This window comes from Salvelinus sp. IW2-2015, linkage group LG26, assembly GCF_002910315.2.
Source record: "Salvelinus sp. IW2-2015 linkage group LG26, ASM291031v2, whole genome shotgun sequence".
Taxonomy (NCBI): Eukaryota; Metazoa; Chordata; class Actinopteri; order Salmoniformes; family Salmonidae; genus Salvelinus; species Salvelinus sp. IW2-2015.
In genome coordinates, this window is record NC_036866.1 from 48,731,030 (window position 1) to 48,758,704 (window position 27,675).

At 40.6% G+C, this 27,675-nt stretch overlaps 1 protein-coding gene across 3 annotated transcripts in view; it reads right to left on the bottom strand.

Annotated features, from left to right (window-relative positions):
- Positions 1-13,375: 13,375 nt before the first annotated feature.
- The window catches only part of LOC111952130 (activating molecule in BECN1-regulated autophagy protein 1B), a 38,140-nt gene continuing 23,840 nt past the window's right edge, over positions 13,376-27,675 (bottom strand). The window contains exons 14-19 of one of the 3 annotated variants that reach the window (XR_011474235.1): positions 24,185-24,324; positions 23,695-23,805; positions 23,257-23,450; positions 22,874-23,005; positions 15,774-18,618; positions 13,376-15,718 (exon numbers count right to left, since the gene is read on the bottom strand). Coding sequence is in view for 1 of the 3 variants with exons in the window: in XM_023970640.3 (XP_023826408.1) it covers positions 17,993-18,618; positions 22,874-23,008; positions 23,257-23,450; positions 23,695-23,805; positions 24,185-24,324 (1,206 nt within the window). In the remaining 2 variants the exon portion in view is untranslated. Of the gene's footprint in view, positions 18,619-22,873; positions 23,009-23,256; positions 23,451-23,694; positions 23,806-24,184; positions 24,325-27,675 lie in introns of all 3 variants that reach the window. The other 2 variants (XR_002875687.3, XM_023970640.3) reach the window with 2 other exon arrangements.

Consider the following 27,675-nt stretch of genomic DNA (forward strand, 5'->3'; position numbering starts at 1 on the left):
TCTGGGTGTTCCTTTGAATCAACATCCTTAGGACATATGTATAATGCACTTCCTTATTTTTGTCATGCCCTGACCTTAGAGAGCTTTTTATGTCTCTATTTTGGTTTGGTCAGGGTGTGATTTGGGTGGGCATTCTCATGCTTCATTTTTCTATGTTTTGTATTTCTTTGTTTTGGCCGGGTGTGATTCTCAATCAGGGACAGCTGTCTATCGTTGTCTCTGATTGGGAACCATACTTAGGTAGCCTTTTCCCACCTGTGTTTTGTGGGTAGTTATTTTCTGTTTTGTGTTTCTGCACCTGACAGAACTGTTCGTTGTCGTTTTTTTGAGAATAAATCATGAACGCTTACGACGCTGCAKTTTGGTCCACTTCTTCATGCAACGATGACGTGACAATTTTAACAATATTCTGCCGGCGTTGGCTCTGTACAAAGAGAGCATCCACTAACTCAAACATTTTCAATTCCATTATTTGCCATTTTTTAAAAGGAATAAGCATACGAAACCTAAAATCCCCAGTCAGTCCACCATCACGGATGTTACCATTGCGGATTRTCTCATTGCTGATATAGAACTCCACGCATCCACAAGGATGTCCATTCTTTCTTTGTATTTTCACACTATGAAATATTCTTCCCGAGGAGTCAGGGGCACCTTCCCAATGGGCCTCGTAGCCCGTGAKCAAGCTATACCCCTTTGWGATAACTCTCAGTTCAGGACACACCARCTTGCGAAACACATSCCTGTCTTCAAGCCTGTAGTCCACTCCTAAGGTCTGGTCTGTATATTCRTCTCCTTCGGCTATGSTAGWGAGTTTCCCTCTACAYTCAGAGTAATCAAACATATACCCCCATAGTTGTCCATTGGACATCAACACTTGATCTTTCAGCACAGTTACGAGAGGTATTTGGGTTCTATACAAATGTATAAAATATTTTTTGGCGCATCGTATATTGCTGCTTTATACTCATCCCTTTCTCTATGTTTTAACCGTGGTCCTACTTCTGATGTTAAGGTCGTCACGGGCGTGTCAGTACTTAACAAATCCATGTTTTATTTCTTTCTTCTTTAGAGTCTTATGTGGTTTATCTCTCTTGAGGTTTCTTGTCGCTCGTAGTGTTCACAGCTTTTACTTATACTGAGGTAAACCTACCCCGGAAATTACTGTTTCATATACACGCTCCCCAAACAGCAGATCCATAAGTTCACTACGAAAATGTCACAACTCTTTCAAATGTTCAAACACATTCCCACAGTTCAACAAGGTCCCTACACACCAATCACCAGGACAGCTTTATTGCAAACACATGCTTAACCCAAAACAGCTGCACTATCAGGTTACATAACCCCTCACTCGATAGCGTGAGAACATCCGGACAGGATGTACATAAATGGGCATAACCACGTGACACATAAAATAGGTCATCAATCACTTTTGGACACAAGCCTTCAACTATATTTCTTCTTGCATTGACCCTTTTTTGCACTAACTCTATTTGACTCTATGCACCAACACACTTACGCATACTTCCACGGACACTGCAACACATACACTCACACATAACACATACCCACAGGAACACATTAGCCACACACACACACACACTTCCACACTTCCAGTTGAAGTCGGAAGTTTCCATACACCTTAGCCAAATACATTTAAACTCAGTTTTTCACAATCCCTGACATTTAATCTTAGTAAAAATGCACTGTCTTAGGTCAGTTAGAATCACCACTTTATTTTAAGAGTGTGAAATGTCAGAATAATAGTGAAGATAATTATTTCAGCTTGTATTTCTTTCATCACATTCCCAGTGCATCAGAAGTTTACATACACTTAATTAGTATTTGGTAGCATTGCCTTTCTTTTGATTTTCCCTTGATGTCAAGCAAAGCACTGAGTTGAAAGGTAGGCCTTGAAATACATCCACAGGTACACCTCCAATTGAATCAAATGATGTCAATTAGCCTATCAGAAGCTTCTAAAGCCATGACATTTTCTGGAATTTTCCAAGCTGTTTAAAGGCACAGTCAACTGTGCATGTGAACTTCTGACCCACTGGAATTGTGATACAGTGAATTATAAGTGAAGTCATTTGTCTGTAAACAATTGTTGGAAAAATTACTTATGTCATGCACAAAGTAGATGTCCTAACCYACTTACCAAAACTATAGTTTGTTAACAAGAAATATGTGGAGTGTTTGAAAAACAAGTTTTAATGACTCCAACCTAAGTGTATGTAAACCTCCGACTTCAACTGTACATACGCTGCTGCTACTGTGTATTATCTATCCTGTCACTTTACCGCTACCTATATGTACATGTCTACTTTCATTTCCTCGTACCCCTGCACATCGACTTGGTACTGGTACCCCATATATAGTATATAGCCAAGCTAGCATTGCTCATTGAGTATMTATTCCTCATGTTACACATTTTTTTCTATTATATTTTTGGTATTCTGCACTGCTGGGAAGGGCCCATAAGTACACATTTCACTGTTAGTATACACCTGTTGTTTACGAAGCATGGGACAATTAAAACGTGTTTTTTTTACACACACACACACTCTCTCACACACAGTATTGTATAGCTAACCTTGAGAAGACACACCATTCAGTCCCATTCAAAAATCTATTCTCCCTAACTCCTAACCCTTACCCTAAACTTAACCCGAAAATCTAACCTGAACACTAACCCTTAACCTAGCTCCTTTATTGAAAAGTTATTGAAACTTCACATTTTGAATTGACCCCAACCTTGATTAAAAGTGCCCTGTTTAGGGGACCTGTGTGGTTCTGGTATCTGTTCCGACCGACATTTTCACTTATGTATAAATCGATCTGTGGACACCATAGATCAAAATGGCTTMAATTGTACGATAGCCCTGGTCCCCACGGTGTGACGTAGGATGTGAAATCTGAAACCAATTGAAGTCGGGATGTCCCTCCTTGCATTTATTTCGGTCTTTCGACTGTGAACTCTACGTCACAGGCTTTTCTAGTGTTAACCACAACAGCTTACCTGTAGCCTATTTCTTCTCAACATGTCCCATCGACATTCGATCTAATGTAGGCCTTTGTAGTGATTTCAGTGAACATAAAAATATCTAGTGTCAGTAATAAAAAATATATATTTTGTGTTTTTTAGGAAATGACAGTACATCGTACAGCACTTTGAGATATCAGCTGATGTAAGGGCTATATAAATAAATTTGATTTGATCGTAGGTACAATATTACATTATCACAGACATAAGCAGAAGGCAGACAGAATTATTATCTGAAAAATAAGGCACATTATTTTAACAACAACAATATACAGTGAGTAGAAACATTTGCTTAGTTTGCACATCAATATATGAGATAACTTGGAAAAGGACCATAATTGAAACTAATGTGCCGCTTTGATTAGTATTGTAGGATTTTCTATAATATATGTTCTATAAAATACTATTTTACAAATTGACAATTACCTCAATAGTCCATTTCGGTCTTCCTCAAATAATGAAATATTCTGCAAAGTGTTATAATGTAGTAGCCTAGTGGTTAGAGCGTTGGGCCGGTAACCAAAAGGTTGCTGGATCAAATCCCCGAGCTGACAAGGTAAAAATGTGTTGTTCTCCCCCTGAACAAGGCAGTTAACCCACTGTTCCCTGGTGGGCWGTCATTGTAAATAAGAATGAATTCTTAACTGACTTTCCTAGTTAAATAAAGTTTACATTTAAAAAATCCTCAGTCAAACACTTGTGACACCGCAGCAGATTCTTAAAGGTCTTTGAGTGCGTAACATGCTGGGTTAATGGTGCTATTGATATAACACAGCCAGTAGCCCATGGTCCAAACTGTGTTGGGTTTGCAGAAGTAACAGTAGGTGCCAATGATGGACATGATGCTGTAGGAAGGCCAGGAGAGTCTTTGTCACTTTCCGCTACTATCGGTCTCCTCCTCTTTGCTTGGGTCTTACTGAAGCAGGGAAATGGGAAAACCTGGGCTGACTATTGAAGCCATTATGGATAGAGCTTGACTGAGCTGTTCTCATCCCGTGTGGTTGGACATCTGCAGTCTTGCTTGCTCTATCTCACTAGGTAAGTGGTCCGGGGAATGGGGAATGGGCTGTTCTTAGCGTGACGCAAAGCAGAGTGCCTGGATACAGCCCTTAGCCATTGTATATTTGCCATATACCACAAACCCCAGAGGTACCTGCCTTAATGCTATTATAATAGAACAGGAAATAAGTATTTTTGCATCATACCTGTGGTATATTGTCTGATATACACACGGCTGGAATGCTGTTTCAGCAAATAAGCATCCAGGACTCAAACTACCCGGTTTATAATAATTTATAATAAATGTTTACAATGTCCTCTTTTCAGTTTTGGACACCATGTATAGCCCATCCACAATTTTCACAAAGCAACAACTTCTGTTATTAATTCATCAATCAATAATAATTAATAGAAAGGAAAGGAATTGCATAAAATATACACCGTATTTTTAGACTAAGGTAATACGTAAATCTATAACAAAAGCTAATGTGTTTATTCACATGCATTACTAAAGGGGAATTCTAATGAACTGGCAGAAGGAAAAATAAACCTGTGCTCTAGAAGTTGTCATACTGTCTGTACATGAGTTATATATTTGACAGGAATTAATTGATAAACTTGAACACAAAAATTAGAAGGAAGCCTCTCCAAATCTTCAGTGTAATTTGTACCATTCATATTGCATGATTCAAGCAGATATCCAGTCCAAACAAAAAAAATCACTCAACCTTCAGTTACATCCCAGTCTCTGTCCACAATCATCTTTATAACCAATCCACAAGCGATTTCAACAAAGCAATAGCATCATTCTCTGAGACGTCACGTGGTCTACCAGATGCCCCATATCTGATGTTATCAATTAGGTCCACTCACGTCTCCTCGCAGTAAAAAACTGGCAAGCACTAGTGACGTCACAGATCTCTTGACCTTTGATGAAAAAAGGATAGGCCAAAAAATAAAAATAAAAGATGTTTTAAAAAAGGATAGGACTCCCGTCAGAGCCATTTCTAGGTTTCTTCCTTCTAGGGAGTTTTTCCTGGTCACTGTATCTCTGCTTCTACTTGCTTTTTGAGGGTCTAGACCAGGTCACTGTAACAACACTTTTTGTGAAACTGCTGATTTAAAAGGCTTTACATTTGACAGATTGAATAATACTACAGTACAGTGACTGTACAAATGTTTTCGGTTTCTTCAAGTGCAGCCTGTGATATGAATTTCAGTCCCACCTTCAGTGGATAGCTTCTGTACAAAACACAGTCACTGTATAAAATTACCTCCACTTTTGTGGAAAACCACTTGAATCTATCAAGTTTAGAACTACAAATAACATCAATGGGTATGACATCATGGATGTACATGTATTTAAGTGATAATGCCCTCGAAGCCGGTGTTTGGAGGATATATTGGCACGGGTGTTGTTAGACCCAAGATGAATTCGAGGGCCGGCAAACCGTGCAAATATATCCTCCAAAAACCGTCTTCGAGGGCATTATCACGTTTATATAACGGGGCACCCACATATGTCAATCATTATTTGAATATTTTCATTAAAAACATTATTTTGATTCATTTATTCATACTATTTCATCCTTCCACAAGATATAGTCCCAACACAAACATAGGGTTGACCCAGACGTTCAGTCATTTTGTTCTGTATCTATGGACGTGACCCAGTCATTCATTCGTTCTAAATGTGCTCACTCGTCAGGACACTGTTATTCAGAGGAGCTAGCCAACAACACAGAATCACTTCAAACTGAAGCTGAAAAGACTGCAAATTAGCTGCGTTTCGTTTGACCTTTTTTCAATTGACATTCTTTTGTATATATCCATAAAAATGATGCCAGCTGATTCATGATTTCGACAGGTTGAGAAACGTTGCCTGCCTGTCTCTTGTCCCGACACGTTCATTACCATGGGACAGCAGGAGATCGAATTTGAATATTGAAACAATGTTGCAAATGTCGGAGACACAGACAGCAAGGTTTAAACAAATCTCCGCTGTTGAAAACTAAACGTTAGTCTAAAATAAATTAGATAATGTCTAGATGCTTTTTATAGTGGAAATCAAGTTTCTAAATTGGCTGGGCTGATGAGACAGTGGATTGCAGTCAGTTAGATTTAYCCGGTGGCAACTTGTGGAATAGACACAGGCTGAAATGCGGTTTTAACCAATCAGCATTCAGGATTAGACCCACCCATTGTATAATTACTAATAAACTCAATCTATAGATCAGTGAAATGGTACAAACCAAGTATCACAACCCCTTAATAACAACACCTTTGTGAAGTTTCTTCTTGTTTATTTGCCTTTTTTCATCGTCAACATTACATAGGATCTTTGGTGTTCCTATAAATGATATAGAACTTGTTTATATATAATTTATCTTAAAAGAACAGAAAATATTCATCACATCAGCACTCTAAAACATGTGAGACCGTTGATAACAGTTTAGGGGGAAGAGACATAGCAGTCAAGACTATATCCCAAGTCATACACATACTGTAAATACCTTACCTGGTATCCTTTTCTTCACCACTACTGACCCGAGGACTCGATAGATGAGAGCACAGCAGTATAGTGAAAACCTATTGAGTCCTTTCACTGGTCAGTGGTCATGAAAGAGGATAAGGAAAGTATGTTTTTAAAGTATTGTGACACAGCAACACACCCTACACATTAGCCCCCTGGACAGTTTCATACTGAAGTCATGTGTGATACTGCTTTTTCAAACAGCCCTAGTTTGTTCCTCGTTTTAATATGCAGCATAGGTCTTCTGTGAAAGCAGTTGAACAAGTAGCTGACTGAAGCACCACAGGTGTAATTTATAACAGAAATGTGTTGGGCAAAAAATCCACTACATTCAAATCTATAGAAAATCAACCTTCCAAACATAGGAAGAATAGCATGAGGCTAGACCAGAGACTATTGTACACTAACAAAGGAAGCAACAAGACCAATCATTTGTAATTGATTAGTATAATCAACAAGTGACTGTTTGGCTACATACTAGCGCCAAGAGTTTTAGTAGATTTACAATAAGTAGTGGCAGTAACTAGTGTGAACCATACAGGCACTGAGCAAAACCTCTACCGCTCTCCCTCAAATGAACTAAACCATTTTGCCAAAGACTCTGCCTCACATGGTTTAAAAAATATCACAACAAAATAAGGCTCACAAACAGCTCAGAGACTGTGAAATGTGGAGGCCCTAAAGGGGCAAAGTAGTGAAAGATATAAATTCATAAAAACCAAGGATGACATTAAACATGATTGGGACAATGCTGTGATCACTGTCAAGCANTCAGAGTAATCAAACATATACCCCCATAGTTGTCCATTGGACATCAACACTTGATCTTTCAGCACAGTTACGAGAGGTATTTGGGTTCTATACAAATGTATAAAATATTTTTTGGCGCATCGTATATTGCTGCTTTATACTCATCCCTTTCTCTATGTTTTAACCGTGGTCCTACTTCTGATGTTAAGGTCGTCACGGGCGTGTCAGTACTTAACAAATCCATGTTTTATTTCTTTCTTCTTTAGAGTCTTATGTGGTTTATCTCTCTTGAGGTTTCTTGTCGCTCGTAGTGTTCACAGCTTTTACTTATACTGAGGTAAACCTACCCCGGAAATTACTGTTTCATATACACGCTCCCCAAACAGCAGATCCATAAGTTCACTACGAAAATGTCACAACTCTTTCAAATGTTCAAACACATTCCCACAGTTCAACAAGGTCCCTACACACCAATCACCAGGACAGCTTTATTGCAAACACATGCTTAACCCAAAACAGCTGCACTATCAGGTTACATAACCCCTCACTCGATAGCGTGAGAACATCCGGACAGGATGTACATAAATGGGCATAACCACGTGACACATAAAATAGGTCATCAATCACTTTTGGACACAAGCCTTCAACTATATTTCTTCTTGCATTGACCCTTTTTTGCACTAACTCTATTTGACTCTATGCACCAACACACTTACGCATACTTCCACGGACACTGCAACACATACACTCACACATAACACATACCCACAGGAACACATTAGCCACACACACACACACACTTCCACACTTCCAGTTGAAGTCGGAAGTTTCCATACACCTTAGCCAAATACATTTAAACTCAGTTTTTCACAATCCCTGACATTTAATCTTAGTAAAAATGCACTGTCTTAGGTCAGTTAGAATCACCACTTTATTTTAAGAGTGTGAAATGTCAGAATAATAGTGAAGATAATTATTTCAGCTTGTATTTCTTTCATCACATTCCCAGTGCATCAGAAGTTTACATACACTTAATTAGTATTTGGTAGCATTGCCTTTCTTTTGATTTTCCCTTGATGTCAAGCAAAGCACTGAGTTGAAAGGTAGGCCTTGAAATACATCCACAGGTACACCTCCAATTGAATCAAATGATGTCAATTAGCCTATCAGAAGCTTCTAAAGCCATGACATTTTCTGGAATTTTCCAAGCTGTTTAAAGGCACAGTCAACTGTGCATGTGAACTTCTGACCCACTGGAATTGTGATACAGTGAATTATAAGTGAAGTCATTTGTCTGTAAACAATTGTTGGAAAAATTACTTATGTCATGCACAAAGTAGATGTCCTAACCYACTTACCAAAACTATAGTTTGTTAACAAGAAATATGTGGAGTGTTTGAAAAACAAGTTTTAATGACTCCAACCTAAGTGTATGTAAACCTCCGACTTCAACTGTACATACGCTGCTGCTACTGTGTATTATCTATCCTGTCACTTTACCGCTACCTATATGTACATGTCTACTTTCATTTCCTCGTACCCCTGCACATCGACTTGGTACTGGTACCCCATATATAGTATATAGCCAAGCTAGCATTGCTCATTGAGTATMTATTCCTCATGTTACACATTTTTTTCTATTATATTTTTGGTATTCTGCACTGCTGGGAAGGGCCCATAAGTACACATTTCACTGTTAGTATACACCTGTTGTTTACGAAGCATGGGACAATTAAAACGTGTTTTTTTTACACACACACACACTCTCTCACACACAGTATTGTATAGCTAACCTTGAGAAGACACACCATTCAGTCCCATTCAAAAATCTATTCTCCCTAACTCCTAACCCTTACCCTAAACTTAACCCGAAAATCTAACCTGAACACTAACCCTTAACCTAGCTCCTTTATTGAAAAGTTATTGAAACTTCACATTTTGAATTGACCCCAACCTTGATTAAAAGTGCCCTGTTTAGGGGACCTGTGTGGTTCTGGTATCTGTTCCGACCGACATTTTCACTTATGTATAAATCGATCTGTGGACACCATAGATCAAAATGGCTTMAATTGTACGATAGCCCTGGTCCCCACGGTGTGACGTAGGATGTGAAATCTGAAACCAATTGAAGTCGGGATGTCCCTCCTTGCATTTATTTCGGTCTTTCGACTGTGAACTCTACGTCACAGGCTTTTCTAGTGTTAACCACAACAGCTTACCTGTAGCCTATTTCTTCTCAACATGTCCCATCGACATTCGATCTAATGTAGGCCTTTGTAGTGATTTCAGTGAACATAAAAATATCTAGTGTCAGTAATAAAAAATATATATTTTGTGTTTTTTAGGAAATGACAGTACATCGTACAGCACTTTGAGATATCAGCTGATGTAAGGGCTATATAAATAAATTTGATTTGATCGTAGGTACAATATTACATTATCACAGACATAAGCAGAAGGCAGACAGAATTATTATCTGAAAAATAAGGCACATTATTTTAACAACAACAATATACAGTGAGTAGAAACATTTGCTTAGTTTGCACATCAATATATGAGATAACTTGGAAAAGGACCATAATTGAAACTAATGTGCCGCTTTGATTAGTATTGTAGGATTTTCTATAATATATGTTCTATAAAATACTATTTTACAAATTGACAATTACCTCAATAGTCCATTTCGGTCTTCCTCAAATAATGAAATATTCTGCAAAGTGTTATAATGTAGTAGCCTAGTGGTTAGAGCGTTGGGCCGGTAACCAAAAGGTTGCTGGATCAAATCCCCGAGCTGACAAGGTAAAAATGTGTTGTTCTCCCCCTGAACAAGGCAGTTAACCCACTGTTCCCTGGTGGGCWGTCATTGTAAATAAGAATGAATTCTTAACTGACTTTCCTAGTTAAATAAAGTTTACATTTAAAAAATCCTCAGTCAAACACTTGTGACACCGCAGCAGATTCTTAAAGGTCTTTGAGTGCGTAACATGCTGGGTTAATGGTGCTATTGATATAACACAGCCAGTAGCCCATGGTCCAAACTGTGTTGGGTTTGCAGAAGTAACAGTAGGTGCCAATGATGGACATGATGCTGTAGGAAGGCCAGGAGAGTCTTTGTCACTTTCCGCTACTATCGGTCTCCTCCTCTTTGCTTGGGTCTTACTGAAGCAGGGAAATGGGAAAACCTGGGCTGACTATTGAAGCCATTATGGATAGAGCTTGACTGAGCTGTTCTCATCCCGTGTGGTTGGACATCTGCAGTCTTGCTTGCTCTATCTCACTAGGTAAGTGGTCCGGGGAATGGGGAATGGGCTGTTCTTAGCGTGACGCAAAGCAGAGTGCCTGGATACAGCCCTTAGCCATTGTATATTTGCCATATACCACAAACCCCAGAGGTACCTGCCTTAATGCTATTATAATAGAACAGGAAATAAGTATTTTTGCATCATACCTGTGGTATATTGTCTGATATACACACGGCTGGAATGCTGTTTCAGCAAATAAGCATCCAGGACTCAAACTACCCGGTTTATAATAATTTATAATAAATGTTTACAATGTCCTCTTTTCAGTTTTGGACACCATGTATAGCCCATCCACAATTTTCACAAAGCAACAACTTCTGTTATTAATTCATCAATCAATAATAATTAATAGAAAGGAAAGGAATTGCATAAAATATACACCGTATTTTTAGACTAAGGTAATACGTAAATCTATAACAAAAGCTAATGTGTTTATTCACATGCATTACTAAAGGGGAATTCTAATGAACTGGCAGAAGGAAAAATAAACCTGTGCTCTAGAAGTTGTCATACTGTCTGTACATGAGTTATATATTTGACAGGAATTAATTGATAAACTTGAACACAAAAATTAGAAGGAAGCCTCTCCAAATCTTCAGTGTAATTTGTACCATTCATATTGCATGATTCAAGCAGATATCCAGTCCAAACAAAAAAAATCACTCAACCTTCAGTTACATCCCAGTCTCTGTCCACAATCATCTTTATAACCAATCCACAAGCGATTTCAACAAAGCAATAGCATCATTCTCTGAGACGTCACGTGGTCTACCAGATGCCCCATATCTGATGTTATCAATTAGGTCCACTCACGTCTCCTCGCAGTAAAAAACTGGCAAGCACTAGTGACGTCACAGATCTCTTGACCTTTGATGAAAAAAGGATAGGCCAAAAAATAAAAATAAAAGATGTTTTAAAAAAGGATAGGACTCCCGTCAGAGCCATTTCTAGGTTTCTTCCTTCTAGGGAGTTTTTCCTGGTCACTGTATCTCTGCTTCTACTTGCTTTTTGAGGGTCTAGACCAGGTCACTGTAACAACACTTTTTGTGAAACTGCTGATTTAAAAGGCTTTACATTTGACAGATTGAATAATACTACAGTACAGTGACTGTACAAATGTTTTCGGTTTCTTCAAGTGCAGCCTGTGATATGAATTTCAGTCCCACCTTCAGTGGATAGCTTCTGTACAAAACACAGTCACTGTATAAAATTACCTCCACTTTTGTGGAAAACCACTTGAATCTATCAAGTTTAGAACTACAAATAACATCAATGGGTATGACATCATGGATGTACATGTATTTAAGTGATAATGCCCTCGAAGCCGGTGTTTGGAGGATATATTGGCACGGGTGTTGTTAGACCCAAGATGAATTCGAGGGCCGGCAAACCGTGCAAATATATCCTCCAAAAACCGTCTTCGAGGGCATTATCACGTTTATATAACGGGGCACCCACATATGTCAATCATTATTTGAATATTTTCATTAAAAACATTATTTTGATTCATTTATTCATACTATTTCATCCTTCCACAAGATATAGTCCCAACACAAACATAGGGTTGACCCAGACGTTCAGTCATTTTGTTCTGTATCTATGGACGTGACCCAGTCATTCATTCGTTCTAAATGTGCTCACTCGTCAGGACACTGTTATTCAGAGGAGCTAGCCAACAACACAGAATCACTTCAAACTGAAGCTGAAAAGACTGCAAATTAGCTGCGTTTCGTTTGACCTTTTTTCAATTGACATTCTTTTGTATATATCCATAAAAATGATGCCAGCTGATTCATGATTTCGACAGGTTGAGAAACGTTGCCTGCCTGTCTCTTGTCCCGACACGTTCATTACCATGGGACAGCAGGAGATCGAATTTGAATATTGAAACAATGTTGCAAATGTCGGAGACACAGACAGCAAGGTTTAAACAAATCTCCGCTGTTGAAAACTAAACGTTAGTCTAAAATAAATTAGATAATGTCTAGATGCTTTTTATAGTGGAAATCAAGTTTCTAAATTGGCTGGGCTGATGAGACAGTGGATTGCAGTCAGTTAGATTTAYCCGGTGGCAACTTGTGGAATAGACACAGGCTGAAATGCGGTTTTAACCAATCAGCATTCAGGATTAGACCCACCCATTGTATAATTACTAATAAACTCAATCTATAGATCAGTGAAATGGTACAAACCAAGTATCACAACCCCTTAATAACAACACCTTTGTGAAGTTTCTTCTTGTTTATTTGCCTTTTTTCATCGTCAACATTACATAGGATCTTTGGTGTTCCTATAAATGATATAGAACTTGTTTATATATAATTTATCTTAAAAGAACAGAAAATATTCATCACATCAGCACTCTAAAACATGTGAGACCGTTGATAACAGTTTAGGGGGAAGAGACATAGCAGTCAAGACTATATCCCAAGTCATACACATACTGTAAATACCTTACCTGGTATCCTTTTCTTCACCACTACTGACCCGAGGACTCGATAGATGAGAGCACAGCAGTATAGTGAAAACCTATTGAGTCCTTTCACTGGTCAGTGGTCATGAAAGAGGATAAGGAAAGTATGTTTTTAAAGTATTGTGACACAGCAACACACCCTACACATTAGCCCCCTGGACAGTTTCATACTGAAGTCATGTGTGATACTGCTTTTTCAAACAGCCCTAGTTTGTTCCTCGTTTTAATATGCAGCATAGGTCTTCTGTGAAAGCAGTTGAACAAGTAGCTGACTGAAGCACCACAGGTGTAATTTATAACAGAAATGTGTTGGGCAAAAAATCCACTACATTCAAATCTATAGAAAATCAACCTTCCAAACATAGGAAGAATAGCATGAGGCTAGACCAGAGACTATTGTACACTAACAAAGGAAGCAACAAGACCAATCATTTGTAATTGATTAGTATAATCAACAAGTGACTGTTTGGCTACATACTAGCGCCAAGAGTTTTAGTAGATTTACAATAAGTAGTGGCAGTAACTAGTGTGAACCATACAGGCACTGAGCAAAACCTCTACCGCTCTCCCTCAAATGAACTAAACCATTTTGCCAAAGACTCTGCCTCACATGGTTTAAAAAATATCACAACAAAATAAGGCTCACAAACAGCTCAGAGACTGTGAAATGTGGWGGCCCTAAAGGGGCAAAGTAGTGAAAGATATAAATTCATAAAAACCAAGGATGACATTAAACATGATTGGGACAATGCTGTGATCACTGTCAAGCAKAATATATTGTATCAGTGGGSAAAACTGTGTGTTGTATCTGTATGTTTCACACATACCGCATACCACAGGTGTCCCCYCAAGTGCCGTAACAAAGAATATGGAGTGTAAAACATGACATTCATAATATAAAACCAAATAAGTACACGGGGACCATTATCTGCATTCTTAAAAGGAAAAGGAAGAACGCATACCTGTCACTTTAAAAGGAATAAACTCCCCCCTCTTGAGATCAAACGTGGTGTTCCACAAGGATCCATTCTTGGATCTCTATTAATTAAATTAATTACCTGCCAAACACAAGTAAGTACAGAGGGACCAACTCCACTTGTTAAGATGAATCTGCAATATTCCCAACTTATACTAAACATTKAAAAACACCTATGTAATATTGGGAGTCTGGAGTATGATTTGTTTGACAAAACATTAGTGTCTAAATGCAGTGTCATGTATCCAATTAGTTTATACTACCACTATGTTAAATACCATTTATTTCTTCCATTCCCCAGAACTCAAACCACTGTTATTTGCATATATGTAGAAAACCAATTACATTTCACCTTAAGAATAGGATTTGTTCACTGCTGGTAACGCATACAATAACCGTATAGATGACATTTGGTTACTTTAAGGCCCAGTGCCGTCAAAATTCTATTTTTCCTGTGTTTTGTATCATATAGTAAAACTAACACCGGAAAAGTATATATTAAAAAAAAAAATGTATCAGTGATATTTCTTGATAGTTGCTGGTTGAAAACACAATCTACACAGGACCTTCTAATGAGCAGGTTTGCATGGTTTCGACTTTCAATGGTGACATCGCCATGCAGTAAATTGGTTAAAGGTGCAAGATGCAGAAATCGCTGTGCCATTTCCTGGTTGCAAAAATTCGAATAGTTTGRCATATCAGTGTGCCATATCAATGTATGTGAAAAAACAAGCAATGCATAGTGTAGAGAATCATTGTACCATATAAACCACTGTAAAATATATTTTCAATAAGCAGAAATATTGTATTTTCATCTGTTTGAAGCTGGTGTACAAAACCAAAAGTAAAAGACCCAGGAAGCATAAAAATAGAACACATAGAACAGATATACCGCTTCGTAGACTTGCTTTAAATGAGAAAGACAGATCTATAACTCACATTTCTATGTGAATTTAGTTGGATCGCGCAAAAAGTTACATATTGCAGCTTCAATATACCAATTACAAAAAAAGTTTCAAACCTCTCTGCCAATAACATCAGGTTTTCAGTTGTCCCCTCCCACCATTCCCAGACAGTCCTTGCAAAATTCTTGCTTGAGAAATAGTTTTTTGCTATAAAGCTATTTTTGCCCTTTTTAATGGAAATCTATTACAGTAAGGTACAAAATTGTTACCTAGAAACGGGTATAAAAACAGCTGCTTTGGGCCTTTAAGGTGGTCAATACCGCAGGTCATAGCAACTGTACACAATTTACAGTAGCTGTAGCTTTCCATTAAGAACCAATAAGATTGCCATCTCTTCACAGAACATAATTGTTAKATTTTTCATCTTTATGTCAACACATCTCTTTTTAATTACATCACAGAAAAGTCAAAGCCAAAGAAGTGAACAAACTTGAMAGTTTGATATAGAAGTTTTTGTAATATAAGGTGAGAGTTTGTATACCATTGATTTGCATTGTTAAAAGTGTTGTTGTGGACCTACAGTGTGTGTATCATTCAGGGTGAGGGACATATGGGAGACGGAGCTCTTTCACACAAAGCAGACACATGAACAGCCCACAAAACTGTTTTTTAAATCGTCATTCATCAAGTAAAGCCAGGAGGACCATTCAGATAGTTTGTTTCTTTTTCACCTGCCAGGCAATTTGACTTTCTTCTAATCCGTAAGACAGTGTGTTTCTTTTTCACCTGCCAGGCAAGACAGTTGTAGCAGTTTTCACACATGCAGTAAACAGCTTGCTTGGAGTCACACTCAGGACTCGCTGCACAGCTCAAAAAACAACCAATCGGGGCACTCGCTCCATTCACTCTTTCTCTCTCTACTCAGAGGTCTAACAATATAATAACCCTACAAAGCGATTCAAATGTAAATAGCTAAGCATTATGGGTTTTTAAAAATAAAAGTTATACTGTGCAGGGCATTTATTTTTCTTGTCTGTAAGCACCCGACGTGGTCAGGGGGGCTTTAGTGAAATGATATGCTAAGGACACTCTGCCTGTCACAATAGGCCAGGCACACCCCTGAAGACATTACAGTACAAAACTCGATCTAAATGGTAATCGATAATTCAAGTTTTTTTTTTWATCCATTTCCTGGTTCAGCACGGAGCTGATTGAGATTATAATCAAAAGCTCTCTCACCCCGACGTACCCCAAGTGACAAACCACACGATCAGGGCAAAGAAACTTTGACTAAGAGATGCTACATATACAAGCCTTCTGGCCCACCCACCCACCCACGGTTATAGGCAAAAGGCAAACTTGCTCTCCTGTTTTTCCGCTACAGAATGCCTACATTTTGCGGAGCCAATAAACATACACCACCCCCACACACACACTTACAACTGCACACGCATACACAGAGACAAGCATACACACACGGGACAGCTCCACCTCAGTGCTTCCTAAGCACTGGGTGTGTTTGTGCTGGGGATTTAACTGAAAAGAAGCTCAGTGAAGACCCTCCCCCTGTCGACAGACAGCTACAGCTGAGCCAATCCAGCTAGCCCCCTGCTCGCTCCTCCTCAGAGTCTTTGTGGGAAGGGTCACTGGGCGTAACAAGTCAACAGTCAGGTTTGTTTCACTGACTCCTAGTGGTAACTTCTCGGCTCTCACGGTGTCCCCGGAGCACCAATGGTGAGTGCAGGCGACAGAGGGCTCTGGGTCAGGTCTTGGTGTTCATCACATATTTAGGGGGGGTGGTGGATGTTTGTGGGATGGGTGACCAGGGACCAGATGGTAAAGAAGTCCTGACCCAGGCCTCACTGCACGCCTCTTGGCATCAAACCCAGTCACTGTAGTGCAACAGAAGAGGAATGACGGTGCTGCCTCTTAGCGTGACACAAGCCTGTCTAGAGAGCTGGCTAACTCTCCCCAAACAGGTGTGTGAGTTAGTTCCCCCCAACACTCCCTCAATGCCGATTTGTCCATATTTCACAATACTTTTGTACCGATGGCGTCCCCATTCTTCTTCAGAAACAATGCAGCCTTATTGAAAACATGCAGTAGAACAATACTACAGTATCAATACAGTCAGAAATGATTGACTAGACATTGAAACATCACATCCACCAGTTTGTATAAATCCACTGTATCCTGTTTGAACATGAAGCAATAAGGGGCTTAGTCTTGTACCATCGAATCAGATGCTGTACACTTGGGGACTCATGGGTAATATGACCATGATCCTTTTGTGGGGACCCCTCTGACATAGTCGATCTATAATGAAAGCAGGCAGCTGCAGATTCTCTCTTGAAAGGCATGGCTTTAGTCATGCCACACACATCATATCATGATTCATACAACGATAGGATTATTTCCCCTCTATGCATTATCATCACATTACAAATACACGTCCGATAACATGGTCCCAAAAAAAAGAGGCTTCAAAATATAGCAAACACACTATTTCATGTCAATTTAAATCACATGGCACCAGAACACTACACAGTTTTTTGTTGTTGTTCTTTATAATTACCCTTACATGGCACTTTGAATGGAGTAACCTTGTCTATCGGTCACGCCTATGCGAAGAGGACTGAAAAAAACTCACAATTCAAGTAAAAGCCCTTTCTGACATGGAATGATCATACAGCTAAGGTCCATTTTAAGTGCAAATGTAAGTGCACACCAATGCAGAGGGGGTCACAATGCCACTGAAGCTGATGGGGGGGGGGGCTCATGTCCCTTCTGTTCGGGGCTGGAGACCCCGCAGAGTCTGAGAACCCATTTATTGTGAGATAAGGCTTTGAGGAGAAGCGCACCTGTTAGACAGGGCCACACTGAGTTCCATTAGGGTTCCTGATACACCTTCTCTCGGCCCAAAGCATCGTCACTAGCATCAGTCACCCACTGTCTGCTCTGGGGGATTCTCTCCCACTCCTGGGCAATAATGGTCAAATCACACTCTACCTGCTGTAAGGGTCACCTGGGTAACTATCTCTGCTGCTGCTGTTGTTATCGTTGCCGTTTGTGCCACTGCTGGGAGGGTAGGACCTGCGAGAGGAGGAGGAAGAGGAGGAGAAGATCAGGGAGGAAGAGGGGCCTGGCTCAGAATTGTCCATTCGGCTGGCTACTTCAAACACGTTGTCGATGTCCATGGCCACTGAGAGCCCGGCCCTCGCACCTGAAGCAAGGCTGGGGGGTTGTGGTTGGGAGACAAAGGGCAGCCCCCACACCGGGCCTGGTTCTGTGGGAGCGGACGAGTTCTCCAGGCTGAGATGCAAGGTCTGGGAAGGCTGTGGCTGGGTGATAGTGAGGGGGCAGGCGGAGGAGGTGGAAATGGAGGCTGTAGAGTGGCCGGGGACGGGCAGGATGGGGTCACTGTTGCTGGGCCGCCAGGCTGCGGCGCCGGTCCGGGTCTGGGAGCCGCGGTGGATGCGATGACTGACGATAATGTTGTTGCCGAAGCCGCCCATGGAGGCCATAGTTGTGCTCTGCTCCCGCTGGACCACCGCCGTCATGCCGCCCTCAGCGATGAGCCGGCGGATCCGCGCCAGGGCGTCCTCTCCCGGGGCATACTCTGGAGCCTCGCCTGGATAGAGGAGGGAGGAGTTTATTATCATATGAGCGATGATAATGAACTCTTTCAAGCTGCTGATAGATTTTTTTACTGGCGACTTGCCACACCATGTAATGGCAACTTAATTGGCCCCGGGGAGGAAGTTAATGACTGGACCTTTTAGCGAAAGGAGACCCAGTCCAGCCTTCTACCTATATAACGGAGGATATACCTTTCACTGATTCCCTCCTCTGCGAAACCGACAGTTAAACCCCCCCTTCTTGAGCATTTTACCATTTGCTGTCATAATGACCATACACAGTATTTTTCCAAAGTGGGAAAGAAATATATTTACTCTTTCGTTTAAAAAAAAATCATGATCTAGACAAAATACTCAAAAGAAAATTCGACACATTCTAAGAAATTAATAGAAATGTACTAAAATATATTTGTTGCCTAAATTAGTTCAGGAGTAAAACGTGGCTTAACAAATCACATAATAAGTTGTAGACTCACTGTGTGAAATAATGACTACCCCTGTCTTACACACATCTGTAAGGTCCAGAGATGTTCACAAGTCTTTGAGGTAGAGTCCAAGTAAAGTCAAGTCTTTTAGGGCCAAGTATAAGTCAAGTCTCAAGTCCCTTTTGGCAATGCCTTTCTACCTGCTGTGGGTTAGGTCTATAAACCGTGTACATTTTTGAAGAGACTCCCTTGGTCATTAGTCCATACTTGTATGAAAGAAAGCACATCAGACACTATTTAAATCAAAATACATTTCCTTTTAAAATGTAGACAGTTTACATGAATAAAAGTAATTGTTCCGGATATGAAAAAAAATCAAACATAACATTTTAAAGTGCATGGTATTTTGTGGCAGACATTTTGTCTATATTTCACTTCATTGTGTCACACAAACAGAAAATCTGTAGGTGAGGGAAGATAAATAACAAATACAAATGTAAACCAAAATGACTGACAACTGTTCAACAACTGCACTACTAAAGTGTCCTATACATTAAAAGTAATTACCTTTATCCCTAAAATATACTTACTGACCTGGACACTTAACAGAAATACAATTTCCTGTAAAAAGTAGCAAATTACATCCTGTGCCCTAAGACAGAGAACATTTCTGTTGCAGGCAGGTTACATTTCAGAAAGGTCAAGTTTGTCAGCGTTCTTGCACTGACCCCGGCACGATGAGGGCGCATGACTAAAAACTCTCCCCACTGGGACACTGGTGGCAGGCAAAAATGCAAGCAATCAACTTCATTTTCTACAGAAGATACTTGAATGTAGCGAATAATCTCTGCTCTGACAGATGATTTTACATCTCCTTTCTTGTTGCTGATCTTGTTGCGGTAGCCAGAGAACATTCTGGAGGTTTTGGCAGGTGGTTGTTGTTCTTCTTCTCCACTACTGCTCCCCGTAACGGTGACTTTCCGTGCCTCAGCCAAAACAAGGTCTGAAAAAATGTCATTAAATTATGTATATGATCGAGAAAATAACAGTATATATTATACATGAAGYAAAAAAATCATTATTATTTGAATTATTAAGTGACATAGTGACATTGTACCTACCAATCAGACTCTCCTTCAATTCAGCTTTATCTTCATGTGGAATGAGGACATCATGATCAAGCCAGAACAGGCAGAAAGATGGGTCCAGCTGTGCAGCCATTATGTATACATTGTCACCAAATGGAAGTTGTTGCCTGTTAATCCGAGTGCTCCATTCTGACATTCACAAACACCCCCTGGAATCGGCGTTTGAGTGACTGCTGCAATGCTTTTACTAGACTGACTAGGTTTTACTAGGTGACGACTTGTGCTCAGTATACTTTGCAGATGATAGTTGAGTGACAGTACACAAGGAAGGGCAGCACTGAGAGTCACCACATTCTCCCCCTGAGTAAGGTTGATGGCCTGGACAAAAGGGTCCAATAGCTGGCACCATTCCCTTGGTGATAAGCAGAGCTCCTTGTGTTCTTGGGCCTCAAGTAGAGTATTGAGACTTTGTTGATTCCGATTGGTGGCTGCTTTAACAAGCCAGAGGATAGAATTCCATCTGGTAGACACAGCAGCAGGGACACTACTATTGACTCCAAACTCAGCTTCAAATGCTTCTTTCAGACCACAGGTAGTATGTAGTAAGCTGCAAAGTTTAGTTACCTTAGCCATCATACTGTGTATAATTTTTGTTTCCTTTAGTCCATCTCTAATCACCAGTTGTAATGAATGGGCAAAGCAATGTAAGATCTGTTGCCTGCAGTTGGTTTGGATAGCTTCAACATCAGCATTGTACTCTTCACCAAATTCTTCCCATAGGCTGGGGTTATCCAAATCATCCTCATCATCATGATCATTGCTTGCTTTAGGGAAACAAACTGTGAAGGGCTTTTTCATACTTGCAGCATTTGATATCACATTTGATATAATCTCATTTATGTTTTATACCAAAATTATCACATATTACTTCAAATGTATCACTGATTCTAAAGTAATACTGCAAAAAAACACAGCAAAGGAATACACTTTTTGACCTAAATGCAAAGCCTTATGTTTGTGGAAAATCCAACACAACACAACACATCACTGAGTAACCGCCTCCTTATTTTCAAGTATGGTGGTGGCTGCATCATGGTATGGGTACGCCTGATATCGGCAAAGTTTTTCAGGATAAAAAGAAACTGACGGAGCTAAGCACAGGCAAAATCCCACAGAAAAACCTTCAGTCTGCTTTACACCAGACACTGGGAGAGGAATTCACCTTTCAGCAGGACAACAACCAAATCTACCACTGGAGTTGCTTACCAAGAAGACAGTGAATGTTCCTGAGTGGCCAAGTTACAGTTTTAACTTAAATCTGCTTGAACCCTTGGACTACAATGGTCGCGCCCCCGCGTAAATCTAATTAACATGAAAAAATCCCCATCAAAATCAGTCTGTTTAAGCGAGAGATGTTTTTTTGCATGGGTTGCGTCTCAATCCACCGCATCCGCCAATATCGCCCTTCCACATCTGCTATGAAAGGTGGCAGAGCTAGAGTTGTTTGTCAGACCATGAGATATCCCTAAATTCGGTCTACTCACGAAAACGCCTGTAGCGTCCGAACGGATTGCCCGACAAACAACTCTATTGAAAGCGGAGACGCTCTGTTCTCCGTTTTGCTCTAGGACACACTTACAAGCCTCACAAGACTCGTCTGTAGTTGGTACAGCCTCCTCTGCCAACTTCTTCTGTAGCGTCAGAACGGTTTGGGCTACACACTATGACCCCCTCTATGGAAAGTTGAGACTCTCACGAAAATAAGGGTAATCTCCATTTTTCCCTAGGACGCTCATTTGACCAAGAACCCGATGGTTACTCTGACAGAGCTCCAGAGTTCCTCTGTGGAGATGGGAGAACCTTCCAGAAGGACAAACATCTCTGCAGCATTCCAACAATCAGGCCTTTATGGTAAAGTGGCCAGACGGAAGCCACTAATCAGTAAAAAGGCACACGACAGCCCACTTGGAGTTTGCCAAAAAGCACCTAAAGGACAGACCATGAGAAACAAGATGCTCTGGTCTAATGACACCAAACGTCACGTCTGGAGGGAACCTGGTACTATCTCTACGGTGAAGCAAGGCGGTGGCAGCATCATGCTGTGGGGATTTTTTCAGTGGCAGGGACTGGGAGACTAGTCAGGATCGAGGGGAAGATGAACGGAGCAAAGTACAGAGAGATCCTAGATTAAAACCTGCTCCAGAGCGCTCAGGACCTCAGACTGGGGCGAACGTTCACCTTCCAACAGGATAACAACCCTAAGCACACATCCAAGACAATGCAGGAGTGGCTTCGGCACAAGTCTGTGAATGTCCTTGTTTTTATTCTTAATACATTTGCAAAAATGTCTTWAAAAAATCTGTTTTTGCTTTGTCATTATGGGGTGTGGGAAATATGTGGAAAAAGTCAAAGGGTCTGAATAGTTTCAGAATGCACTGTAAATCTTTACAAAAATAAAAACTTTTCTTCCGCTTTGACATTACAGAACATTTTGTGTAGACTGATGACAAATACATTTACAAAGTGGGATTCAAATGTAACAGAATTTCAAGGGGGGCGAATACTTATACCTGCTGTAAAAGCGTTTCTCCTACCCTTCAATTGACTTTTGATGCCACCCTGTCTGAAGATATAACTAGGGGAAAGACTGCTTTAAAACCATGTAAGAACGTACAATAAAAGGGGTCTTTAGGCATTCTAAAAGGGAGAGTAGTAGGTGGGACTGGGAGGATTACCGGTGTTGGCTGTGGAGGTGCCGGCTTCTGTTGAAGAGTCCCCCATGGCACTGGCCTCGGTCCGCCTGGTTTGTGGCTGCTCCAGACCTCCCTGGGTCTCACGGCTTGTAGACGGGACCTCTTGACGGGCTTCTACTGAGATTAGTAGTGAGAGAGAAATCATTGATACACTAACATTTCCTCAACAAAACAAAATTGCAACACTAAACTGCACAGTAAATTAGATGGGACAGAAATGTGTTGATGGTTAACATCTGTGTAAAATACTAAATAATAATTGTACTGCTGAATATTAATTAAAAGGCAATGTATCATTGAGCATGGGTCTGATTGGATCTCAGTGTTTTGTTTTCACACAGGGAAACAATGAAGTCTCCTCCTACCATAAGCAGCAGCGTGGGAGGTGCTGGGCCCGGAGAGGTCCATCTCTGTCTGCGTCTCGGCGTTCTGCAGCTGCACCATGTGCGTCTGAGTGCCCTGTGAGGTCACCGAGGGGGCGGGGTGTCGGGGCTGGAGGCCAATGGCGTTCATCAGACCCATGTCTCTGTCAAGTCTCCAGCTGGAGCGACTGGGGGCCCTTGGAGTGGGCAAACACCACAGAGAAGATTGATATGACCTGATGGATGGATACTCATTACACAGTTTAGAGTTGCAAATTCCAGAAACTTCACCAAAATCCCACATTTTTTTAAGTRGAAGGATTTCTGGAATTTTGGGAAAGTTTCTGGAATTTGACACAGTTCAGTGAACACAGTGAGCAGGCCAGAGAGGACATGTAAGAGAAAGAGGTGACAACATCTCTTTGGTCCTAGACTCCTCACCCTGGTCTATCTGTACCGCGGGTCCTGCTGGTTCCACCACCGCTGTTGTTGACTGTGAATATGGGCTCGGTGCTCGCTTCGGCCGGGCTCTCTCCGTCACTCCGGTACAACCTGGAGAACAGACAGCATTATTCATTGGCACAGACGATGTCGTCATAATCAGATCTCTCTAATGAGGAGAGATTCCTTAATGTAATCATCACAGACAATGACCTCATTACAGACAAATAATTGACCCTCTCCAATCTGGAGGGTTCCTGTTTCTACTGGCTATTAGAATAATAAAATCAGAGACCAAATTAATCCAAATGACGTCAGCGTTGGAGGTGGTGGTAACGACTGCCCTGAACTCAAGATACCGGGAATACACCTTTGCACACAAAGTGTATATTGATGACAACAAAGCAAACAATTCACTCATGCACTGTCCCGATAGGGTCCAGTCTATCAGGTATAAGCGTTACAATGGACAGACAGGAACACTACTCACACGGGCCTGCAGATGACCAAGTCCCCTTTGTTGGTCCCGTAGGCCAGGCCCATCCCCGGGTCTGGAAGCCATCTGGCTGAATTGATGCTGACGTGCCGCCGCTGGTCCGGAGCCATGGGGTACACCACATTAAACACCATCTAAGGAACAAATAGAGAACACAAACAAACATCAACAAGCATACAAGTCAAGAACAGATTATGTCTTACTGGAAAGCAAGGGGTCATTGGAGAAATTAAAAAAATAAAAGCAAATAAAATGTCTATGCTCCATCTGATCTAACCTTTTCATGCTGGTTTCGAATAATTGAATGGCTTTTATAATGTCTGTAATGYCCAGACAGACAGTCATTTAAAAGCCATTGAAAAATGTATCAGTAGTTTTATGGTGCTTCTACAGTGAATAGTAGGGCTGGGAATTGCCAGGGATCGACCTCACGATATGATCACAATACTTTGGTGCCGATTTGATATTTTTGCGATTCTCACAATTCTATATGTATTGCGATTCCATAGGCTAAACATATTGCTCACCATATGTCTGCTGCAGAGGGACAAGAGAGAGCCATGAGAAAACAAAATTGGCTCCCTATTTAAAAAGAAGATGGAGAACAAGATATGAAGTAAAAATACTTTTGGTGCAGGTACAGCCAACTAGAGCAAAAATAATATTGCGATATTGCCAAAACGAAACATCAACCAAAACAATATCCTGATATGTAACTGTATGGATTTGTTCCACCATCACTAGTGAATAGGTGGAATATGATTGTTATTGGTCGGATTTGAGACAGTTCTATGGGAAATAATGGGTACTTCAAGCGGCAATATGTAACTTTTTGGGGGACTGACCAAATTCACATAGAAATGTGAGTTATAGATCTGTCACTCTCATTGAAAGCAAGTCTAAGAAGGGGTAGATCTGTTCTATGTGCGCTATTCCTTCTCTTCCCGATCTTAAGTTTAGTTTTGCCGTCTTTTACTTTCCATTTTGTACTCCAGCTTCAAACAGCTGAAAATACAATATTTTTGGTAATGGAAAATATATTTCATAGCGGTTTGGATGGTACAATGATTCTATACACCAGTGGTTCCCAAACTGCAGAGGGGGCGCGGGGTCCCCCCCCCCAAAAACAACAGATTTTTACCTTGTCAACTCGGGGATTCGATCTTGCAACCTTTCGGTTACTAGTCCAACGCTCTAACCACTAGGCTACTTGCCGTCCAAAGAATACAATTGAACAAAGCTGAATAAAATATAACTACTTCTCCAAACTATTTGAGGGAGTGCGGTTAACAAAGAAAAAGTTACTCCTATATGCTTCATTTAGAGTTATTAATGTAACTTTAGTTGTACAAATGTTGGGTTATATGTTTTGATTTCTAATACATTGTAAGGTTGCAAGATGCGATTAATGATAATTTGAAAAAAGTATCTTGAAAGGCATGAGCTCTGCTGTACACACTTCATCAGTCTTGCATTCACAATTTGACAAGCACTTGATAATGGATTGAATTTCACGGCGGCATCCTCTTTGTGTGGCCGTAATGCATCCTAAAAAAAATTATGCCTTTTGCGTCCAGTGGCTGTTGCGCTCTTGGCCAGGGGTGCTGCATTGTGCCCTTCTCACTGAGTGGTGCACGCTCCGAAGCACCTCTCACTCCCATGGCTCTCCATCACATGATCGAGTCTTTCTCACAGGCTACAAGTGAAGACAGACACATCGGAGACGCAACCGCGCACGTCCTTATCCAATTCCAAGGTGCATATTGAAGTTACTGGAAAACTGTCCACATTTACTTTGTCAGCCAACAAGATGAGTAGGCCTAACAAACAGCAAAAGCACTAGCCTATGTCAATCTACTATCCTCCATAGTTAAGTTAACCTAGTCTATTCTGTGCGAGAAATACATATTCCAAACAGTTGTGGGGTGCAATAGATACACAATTAATACAACCACTAGCATAAATTATTTTTATGCAATATGGCTGACGCAACAGATCAGAACGTTTAGCTTAAAATGTTGAAAAACGATTAGGCTATTTCTTCACATTATAAGCACAGCAATGCCCACATGGCAGTAGGCTATAAGCGTTAATGTTCCATTAGCGGGAAAATATCATTGTCAAAAGTGACAGCAAATGCAATTATGCATGTAATGCTTTTATTATAAAGGTGCAGTTCTACGATGAAAATTATCTTCCCAAACTTGAAACTCACGCAGAGCTTATGTATGCCAGTTAGGCTCAAAACCCATTGTAAAACGGATGAATGTGCTTCATTTTAATAAGTTATTTTGCCACTTAAGTTGTGATACAAACCTTATCAAAACATTTAGGCCTATGGGCTAGGCTACATGAGGTGTGCGACTAAAAAAAGTTTCAAAAGAAAGGCAGTTTCATAAAATATCATTTAGAAGTGATAGGGTAATATTTTCACCCATCAGACTATTATTGATTAATTTTGTCTTTACATATATTATTTAGTTTATGTGAGAAATTTGTTTTAATTTAGCGGGGYAAAAACATGTAATCTATGCACTTAAATAGCGAATGGAGGACGCTTTTCCTGTGGTTCATTTTGATCCCAGCCAGGTATGCTATACTCCTGTTGTAAAGAGAAGCAATGTGCTTAATATTAGGAAAGTTAAGAAATAAGTATAATAGGCCAAGCCTAATAGAAAGCTGATGGGATCCTCCTCTTTTAGTAGAGGCCATCACTCTGTTTTCTTGCGCAATTGCATAGCCTAGAGAAATGTTGCGCAACATAAGCTAATGGGCTCTCATGAAGTGTTTGATTAGATTTTCAATTACATTTGCATTGATGTCAGAGTGATTAGCGTGACAATAGAGTGTTGAGTACCAGGCAGTAAGCAAGTTTGGTAGGCTACTAATGTCCATCAGCAGCATCGGAGCTTGGAAAAGCCTAACTACTGTGACTGAACGGTCACGTGGAACTTGACTGCCTTCATGACTCGTGACCAGCGGTGTGGCGGTAATACGGTCACCGCAATAGCTTTATGTATGACACTACATAGTTGGAACACCTGTATTTGGAGATTTTCACCCATTCTTTCTTCTCTGCAGATCCTCTCAAGCTCTGTCAGTTTGGATTGGGAGTGTCGCTGCACAGCTATTTTCAGGTCTCTCCAGAGATGTTTGATCGGGATCTGGCTGGGCCACTCAAGGACATTCACAGACTTGTGCCGAAGCCACTCCTGCATTGTCTTGGCTGTGTGCTTAGGGTCATTTTCCTGTTGCAATGTGAACCTTCTAGCAGGTTATCATCAAGCATCTCTCTGTACTTTGCTTCATTCATCTTTCCCTCGATCCTGACTAGTCTCCCAGTCCCTGCTGCTGAAAAACATCCCCACAGCATGATGCTGCCACCACCATGCTTCACCGTAGGGATGGTGCTAGGTTTCCTTCAGGCCAAAGAGATCAATGTTGGTTTCATCAGACCAGAGTACCGCTCATGGTCTAAGAGTCCT